An 8,674-nucleotide genomic window follows, 5' to 3' on the forward strand; every position below is an offset into this window, starting at 1 on the left:
TGCTCTTCTGCTATTATGTATTCTTACTCTAGGATATTAAACTTGGGAGAAAACAAACTTGGGAGAAAGTAGATGTGGAATAGTAAACTTGGACGAAACAATAGCCAACCTCAAACAATTATCCAACATTAGAATAAAGTAGGGATTGTAAACTAGTGCATTAAAATAAACTAGGGATGGTAAACTAAGAATGAAGGGATGCAAAAATGTACCTGAAAAACCAAAAGGGACTTCCATGTGAAAAGGTAGGATTTGATCCCATACCTAGAGTTTAGAGAGTCTCAAGCCTTAAGCCTTAAACAACACAATGACTCTCCTTCGTCATCATTCTCTTTTCTTTCAATTCCAATATCCCAAATAGCTCAAAACTACTAGTTTACTGTCTCTAGTTTAGTCCGACATTGAGAAATTCAGTGCCTTTTAGTTTACCTTTCCTCCAATGACGAAAAATTAAGTTACTTTTCGCCCTCTTTAGTTTGCAAACCCTATTTTTTACAAAAGTCGTGCTTAGAAAATTAATGATCTGATTGCTATGCAATAGAAAGGATATATTGTAGTGTGAAATGAGTATTATGAGTTTTTTTCTTTCAAAATGTGAATTTTTCTTGCACATTCGAGTTTAATAAGAGAGTTTTGAAATATAGCCTTTCACTATTTGTCATTAAAAAAAGTAAATAAGTGGACCTTAACCTAGGTGCTGAGCTGATCTCACGAGAATTACTTGCACCCCCAATGGGGAGCCGCCAGAGTGATGGTTTGTTGCGCGTTAAAATGGTGTAGCCTGTAGGAGGAGCATGTTTCAAATTAACTTTAGTGTATGGTTTTTTTAACTTTAGTGTAGCTTCTTGCGGACCATGCACTTAAGGGGCCCACCCACCTTATACAAGCAATTTTGAATAGGCCCCGCAACGTGCACAGCTAGAGGAGCAGGACCCAGGTGTAAGACCTTACGGATTCATTACACCTACGCTACGCGTGAACAGCCGCCAAGGGCCCAGTGACCAGTGCCATTCCGTGTGGACAAACCCCGATATATATAGAGAAGTACTGCCAACTACAGAGTCCAGACGCTGTGTGGCTCGTGAGGGGGCTTCGCACTTACTTACGCTTGTACTTGAATGGTAAATAAAAACCCTTTTTATTTTCTGCTGCCAAGTACATGGTCACATCCACAAAGTTAAAGACTCGGACTGTATGGTCTCCAGATATTATTGGCGGAAATGTGCTTTTACTCCTGCCCTTCCATTGAACGTTCACATGACGTGGGATCTTTTTTTTTTGGTCACTCCGGTGCACCACTCGTAGGACCTGATTTCTACCCAATAAGAAACTTCCAATTGGTAGTGAACTTATTTAATTAATACTGTGCACCCGTGAGGCTTGTTGCATGCACCATGGGCAAACAATGTAATCAATGTGCATCCTGAGGCTTGTTGCATGCACCATGGGCAAAAAAACAATGTAATCAAGACAATGCACCGGGGAGGCTTGTTGCACTCACCATGGGAAAAAACAATGTTATCAAGAGACTACACCCGTGGAACGTGAGGCTTGTTTGCATGCATACTGTGAACAAAAGCAATCTCTACACTATTATTCTCACTGTTCTTGCTCTTGTCATGGCATTCGCCCATGCACCTCTCTATGGCTATCTCATTTTGCCATGTGGTCGGAGTGTGCAAGGGAAGACAGGCCTAAATCTCTTCACTTAAAACCAATATATAATCAAGACAATACACTTGTGCCGTGTTGCATGCATCATGGGCAAAAACAATGTAATCAAGACAATGCACCCATGAGGCTTGTTGCATACACCATGATCCGGGAAAAAACAATGTTATCAAGAGAATGCACCCGTGGAGAGCGAGGCTTGTTTGCATGCATACTATGAACAAAAGCAATATCTACACTATTATTCTCACTGTTCTCGCTCTTGTACGGCTATCGCCCATGTGTCAATGTCTGTGTGGCCATCTCATTTTTCCATATGGTCAGAGTGTGCAGGGGAGGATAATATCTTTACTATTATTCTCACTGTTCTCGCTCTTGTCACGGCTATCGCCCATGTGTCACTCTGTGTGGCCATCTCATTTTGCCATGTGGTGAGAGTGTGCCGTGTTGCATGCATCATGGGCAAAAACAATGTAATCAAGACAATGCACCCATGAGGCTTGTTGCATGCACCATGGTCCAGGCAAAAACAATGTCATAAAGAGAATGCACCCGTGAAACGCAGGGCTTGTTTGCATGCATACTATGAACAAAAACAATACCTACGCTATTATTCTCACTATTCTCGCTCTTGTCACAGGCTATCGCCCATGTGTCACTCTGTGAGGCCATCTCATTTTGCCATGTGGTCAGAGTGAGCGAGGAGGACAGGCTGAAATCTCCTCACTTAAAACCAGTATATGATCAAGACTATACACTTGTGCCGTGTTGCATGCACACCATCGGGAAACAATATGATCAGGTGCCCTGAACCGATGTTTGAGTGCTGGGTGGATTTTTTTTGTAAACATTTCCTGTTGGCTTCTAGTTAAACCAACGAATTATGCACTACTGGCATTTTGATATTACACTTCTTTACCAGTTGCTTCCCCAAAAACAACCATATCTTACCTGAAAACCACCCCATATGCTTTCCAACACAACCATCTCTTACCTGAAAACCACCCCATATTTCACTGCGCACCCGTGAGGCTTGTTACGTGCACCATGTGCAAAAAAAAACACTATAATGGACACAATGCAACAGTCACCCGTGGGATGCGAGGCTTGTTACAAGCACACGGTGGGCAAAAGCAATATAATCAAGACGATACACCCGTGGCCTGTTACATGCACATTGCATACCGTGGGGAAAAAATTATAATCAAGTGCCATGAACCAGTGTTTCGGGTGCGGGAGAATTTTTTGGGGAACAACCGTAAACTTAATGTCATTACATTTTTCACGTTACATTTCTTTACCATTATTACTCTCTCCACCTTCTAACATTTCACAACCTAGCTGGATGATAAGCTGACTCCTGAGACCAGCTGACACTCCTAACAAAAGCTACCATCAAAGAATTAGATGCTGTGCAGTGTGATGCAAGACCTGTGGTGGCTCTTAAATGCTTCTTGAAAAATAAAAACTCAATAAAGCTAATTTTTCTCCAGGGCCCACTCCCAGCCGAATATAGCTATGGAGCAGCAGGTCAGTTAATAAATAATTACGCAAATGCGCATCTTGAAAGAACCAACTTCAACCAAGCAACATAAATTATAATCCAAAATGCGGGATCCGGAGGAGTCCGGACTCCCAAGAACAGAACTCAATGTCCAGCTGGCAGAAATACAAAACAATAAAAAAATCCTTCCTGCTTCGCAACAGCTGGCACTAGCTAACAAACAGCATTTGTTACCACCAGATCCCAAAGTCAGTCCAGTGAAAAAGTAAAAACAAAGAATCAATCAATTCCTGCAGGGGTACGACCGCACTCTCTCAAAAAGAGACGAGGAAGGCTAGGGAAAGATGAAGGGCGGCAAGGAAGCCAAGACCTACGTGGACGGACATGTGGGAACCGTTTTCGCTGGCACGTGGTGTGTGGGCGGCTGCTTCAGGAGGAGCAGGTGGGGAGAACGCGGAGGCAGGAGCTATAGCCGGGCCCGCTGTTGGAGCCGAGGACGGTGCCGGAGTCGGGGTCGGAGACGGAGACGGAGACGGAGACGGGGACATTGTCGGAGTTGGGGAAGGCGCGGCACCCGGCGGCAGCCCGAAAATATCCGTCGGCAGCAGTACAGTTGATATGCCGTACAACCCAAGGGGCTCCTGGCTGTAGAGAGTGGGCCCCAAGGGCACCTTGTTGTAGCCTGTGTCTATCACACTGCCCCCTCCTTTGCTTAGAAATATGCCGGAGTATTGGTACTTACCGCCTCCTGAGCCGCTTGCCAGTGTCAACTGTGGAGTGCCGAGCACACTCAGCTCCTGGCTTGAATAGTAGCTTCCAAGACAATGGAATTCCAACAACGCCACTTGCTCAGCACTTGAAAGCTTGCTCAGAGCACCTTCGACACCAAAACCATCCAAGCGTTTTAGAGAGAATTTCACATGTAAAATCATCATTTCAAGAAAAGACGCATAAACAAACGACGAACATTCATACCCTCAGGGAATTAACGTTAGCATACTGCGCAAAAGCGAAGAGCGTAGGGTTCGCGGGGTGCCTACGCGAGACTTATGTCCCCCCCCTCAAGCTTCGCCCTTAAAGAGTTACGCAACCAGATGAGGCTACTTCTCAACAAGCAGCTACACATACACGCCTTGCTACATTACACCTCTTGCAAGCCCGAAGCCCACCTCATTTCCTTCTCAAGATGCTATAATCTAGATTGAACAACTGCTCTGGAAAGAACTGAAAGTGAGAGCTAGTATCACCTGCAGGCAGCTTCTTGAACGCAGCATCGTCGGGTGCAAAAATAGTCACGCCAGGTGGGGTGTCGTGTTTCAGCAGCAGAGCATCGACTCCAGTCGCTTTGATGAGAGAAAGAAAGGTATTGTAGTTTTTGCTCTGAAAGAAAGTATCAGTTCACGTTGAGAAGAAATCACCTAATCCTCATACATAATTATCAAACACCAAAATCCGTCACTTAAATCTCATTCAGGAACCAAAGAAAACAAACACGGACCCATGGTCAAAGATTACCAAACCTGAATTAGGATTTGAGTGAAGTTGACGGGAGCTGGGGCTGGCTCTGGGGCACCGACACCGTCAGGTACAAGAACCGCACTGATACTCACAACACTGATGTTGTAAGGGTTCTTATAGAGTTCGTTCTGCACCACAGCAGTCAAGGGAGCACCGGAATCAGCCCGCCCAATGTGGGTAGTCCCGCCCTTGCTGGTTACATTGACAAAACCCTCGTTACCAGTGGCTTGGCCAGACGCCTGGTAGAGGGTAGTGCTGAGTGTCGTGCCGTTGGTGATGGCCTTAAACTTGGCAATGTCGAAGTAGTCAAGGAGGACATGGTAGCTGATAATGTAGTAGAGAATTTCGGCGGAGAAAGAAGAGCGTTGGACAATCGGGTCAAGCACAGAGTTGGGAGGAGCTAGGACTGTGATGGTAGTGCGCGAAAATATTTGTGAAGCAACTCCAGTCTGCGTGCAGAGAGAGCTAAAGGTAGAATAGTCAGGGTGAGGGGCTAAAATTTGAGTGATGTTGTTGTTGGCTGAAGAATAAGAGAGTGAGAAAAGAAACAAGGAAAGGAAGAGGAGGACCTTCATCTTACCCTACCTCACTCAGCTGTGAGAGAGAGAGAGAGAGAGAGAGAGAGCGCTAATGCAGACAGAGCTACCGAGCGATCAAGTAAGCTTTTAAATTGCAGGAGAGAGCAAACCAGAGGCTATAAGCTCGAGGCTAGCTCAGGCTTTCGCTGAGGATGTGTAAAGTGTAAAACAGGCTTTTTAATTTGAGAAACAAATGCGTCACTTGAAATGACGAGGCCTGCTGCCACTAGCCGCATTGTTATTCGTTCCTCAACAGCATTGTTTTCGAGAGGAGATGACGTGGCCGAACAAGCAAAACGGTCACTTTGCTTGTTCTGCCACGTGGCATTTTGTAACACTGTAGACCACCTGGCACCCACCGAATTGCTGTAATATTTGTATCACCACTTGCTATCCCCGTTTTTGTGGCTCCCATCGCGCTACGGCCTTCGAACTGTCGTTGCTAGTTGCTGGTCGGTCTACAGGACCACCTTAGTTAGGGGCTCTCTCAGGGGGGCCAGGGCACGGAGCCTCCACTCAAAGTCTCAAAATCTTTTTTATTTGAAACTTCGCACTGTGCAGACTCGCTTTGTGAGGCCGCGGCCGCCTGTCTACGAAAAAGAGGCCTCAGTTGCTTTTTGACGGGAGTCACGCCCGTTTTTGAAATGCCCCGTCAAAAACTACACTAAATTATTTTGCCAAACTCGTCAATTTTGAAGGGCAAAGATGCCCGTCAAATATCAGACAATCACATACATGGCTCGAACACATACATTGGCTCTTCGAGCCATGTAAAGACTCGGGGGCCGGGTGGGAGCACAGAGAGAGAGAGAGAGAGAGAGAGAGAGAGAGAGAGAACCACCGAATGCCTCTTGGGAGCAGTGTTTCAGGAAAGGTGTGCTTGGCCGGTTGAGAATGAAAATAAGCAATAATAATATAAAGTATGGCTATTTTCTTCAACTTTCCGGCTTGGTAAAAAATAAAGAGAAAGTGTTTATGCTAAGGTTTCTGGAATGCTGCTTGGGAAGCCATTTTCTAAGGCATAATGATGGGCGATTGTTTTTTTGGAAAATGGCTAGTTCCGAGCCATCATGGACAACCAACATGCCATATCAACAACCACCATTATGAAACAAACTCTAGACATGTCAATAGCCAAAATTTTCTTTTTGGTATGTGATCTCGTGTTGCTTAGAAGTTCACCAGCACACCCATTATGATGTCCATGACAAAGGGAGAGGTGTCTTTGTTTGAGTATTATTAATTTTAAACTCCATTTCTTGGTCACATTACCAAGCAGCATCATATTGATAGTAGTTAGTGTTGAGATATGGGTGACACACTAGGAGCACTTATGCCACTAGCATGGTTGGTGGGTGATATGTCGCTAGGATGACAGCTCCACACATCACTCCAACCCATTATTAGCCTACGTCCACACATCACTACCATGGCTACAAACCTCCCTTTTAGTGATGATGTGAACATGTATAGTGATCATGTGGTTGATCAATTCCCATATGGCAATAAGCCTAAAGCTTTGCAAAGAGCTTCACAAAAGCCTTTGTGAACATATCTACCACATTGTCGTGTGTAAAGATATAAGCTAGGCTAATCTCTTCTTCAATGAGCCTCTCCCTGACATAATGATAATGCACCTGAATGTGCTTTTTTGTGCAACTGTTAATGAAGATGGGACGTGGAGGATTACTGTTCAACACCAAGATCTACCAAAAGGCATTTGAGCCATGCGCACTTTCATAGTCCTTGTAAAAGCTGCCGTGTACTCAGCTTCATAGCTCAAAGTGGCCATCGTCGCGTGGCGACTGCTTCTTGTTGAGCTGGGATATACATGAATCAATAAGATAAAAGAAAAAGCCACACATTCGCATGTCATAACATCTAGCCCAATCGGAGTCACTGAAAGAATGCAGTTGAATATTACCCCCCTTAGCATAAAATAGCCTAAGATAAAAGAAAAAGCTAATAATACAACGAGCCCAAATCTATCATCTCAAATGACACAATAATTCAACCTTGAATCTTCTCCTCATTAGAACCAGTGAGGAGCAGCATGTCATCAACATATAAACTCTTTACTCCTCTTTACATAAAGAGTGCTCTCAGTTGGACTATTATAAAAATCATTTGTAACCAAGTATGCATCAATGATAACAAAAAAAACTCTTTACTCCTCTTTACATAGAGGGTCCAAAATCATTGTAACCAAGTATGCATTTATCTTCTCATACCATACTCTAGGAGCCTACTTAAGGCCATATAAAGCTTTTCTTAACCTACATAATTTAGGCTCATATCCCTTCTCAAGAAAACCATGAGGCTAAGATATATAAACTTCCTCTACAAATCACTATTCAAGAAGTAAGTCTTGATATCCAACAGATGCACATTTTGACCATAATGCGTTGTCCAATACAATAATATACCTAATTGTAGTTAAACGAGACGATGGTGCAAAGGTCTCATCATAATCTATGACCTTCTCCTCAGCATAACCCTTTGCAACAAGCCTTGCCTTCTTGCATCGCCCTGTATTGGCGGCCAATCAGCCCGTCTGGCCGCCACCTAGACTTCCTCCCTTTTGTAACAAACTTTGTATGGGTTAAGCCTTCTTATTTTGTAACAACTTTGTAACGACTTCTTATAAACGAGTAGTACCTAGTTGGATGTAAGAAGCAAAAGGGGAAACTCTCCAGATGATGCTATGCGAGATATGAGATCAGTAGATATCGGATTAATGTATTATTGAGAGTCTAAGCTAATTTTCAAGAATGTCTTGTGGGTTTGTCTCTATTTTGTACTGCATAGTTCTATCTACTCAGTGCCAATTGCATGCATGTCTGTGTATTAACTCCTATCCGAAAACATGAAGGATCTAGGAACTAACCTATGCTTAGTCATGATTAACTCCCCTAAGCATGAGCAGACTAGTAGCTCAACGCTTAGCGTTGGCTTGTCGCATCGGGTACAGTTGAGATAGTTGTTGGAATTAGGGTTAGAGTTGCAACAATGCACACACACAAGATGGAGAAGATTGAGAGCACACAAACTCACTAGATTAGAATAAACAAATGTGTGCTAGATACAAAAGATAAGTACACACCCCAAAATGAGTAGATAAGAGAGTGTACATACACACAGGGGGAAAAACCTCCTAGTGAGAGGAAAAGTATCTTGGGTGGCGGTCCTAAGTGTGTTCACACACATCACTACCATATAATGCTACAAATCCCCCCTGGAGGAGTGATGATGTGAACATGTACAGGGTATGGCCGATCAATCCTGAAAAGATAGTAAGCCCAAAGCTTTACGAAAAACTTCGAACTTTTCACAAGGAAGAGCCTTCGTGAATAAATCTGCAATGTTGTCATGTGTAGGCACATAGACCACTGCAGAGAGTCTT

The 8,674-nt window shown here is 43.9% G+C and overlaps 1 protein-coding gene across 1 annotated transcript; it reads right to left on the reverse strand.

Annotated features, from left to right (window-relative positions):
- Positions 1 to 3,248: 3,248 nt before the first annotated feature.
- Positions 3,249 to 5,414, reverse strand: LOC147634307 (fasciclin-like arabinogalactan protein 8). Its single transcript, XM_086805445.1, has 3 exons — positions 4,696 to 5,414; positions 4,423 to 4,555; positions 3,249 to 4,052 (listed from the first exon to the last, which is right to left on the reverse strand). The coding sequence occupies exons 1-3, from the start codon at positions 5,266 to 5,268 to the stop codon at positions 3,490 to 3,492; spliced, it is 1,269 nt and encodes a 422-aa protein (XP_086661571.1). The 5' UTR covers positions 5,269 to 5,414; the 3' UTR covers positions 3,249 to 3,489.
- Positions 5,415 to 8,674: the final 3,260 nt, after the last annotated feature.

Source organism: Cibotium barometz, chromosome 11, assembly GCF_041138505.1.
Source record: "Cibotium barometz isolate CiBa-2024 chromosome 11, ASM4113850v1, whole genome shotgun sequence".
NCBI lineage: Eukaryota > Viridiplantae > Streptophyta > Polypodiopsida > Cyatheales > Cibotiaceae > Cibotium > Cibotium barometz.

Excerpts from the sequence above, each read along its gene's own strand:
- LOC147634307 (XM_086805445.1), bottom strand. The coding sequence starts at position 5,268 with ATGAAGGTCCTCCTCTTCCTTTCCTTGTTTCTTTTCTCACTCTCTTAT. Across the intron at positions 4,556-4,695 it reads TCACTCAAATCCTAATTCAG|AGCAAAAACTACAATACCTT; the intron begins GTTTGGTAATCT and ends ACTTTCTTTCAG. Across the intron at positions 4,053-4,422 it reads GTTCAAGAAGCTGCCTGCAG|GTGCTCTGAGCAAGCTTTCA; the intron begins GTGATACTAGCT and ends TTGGTGTCGAAG.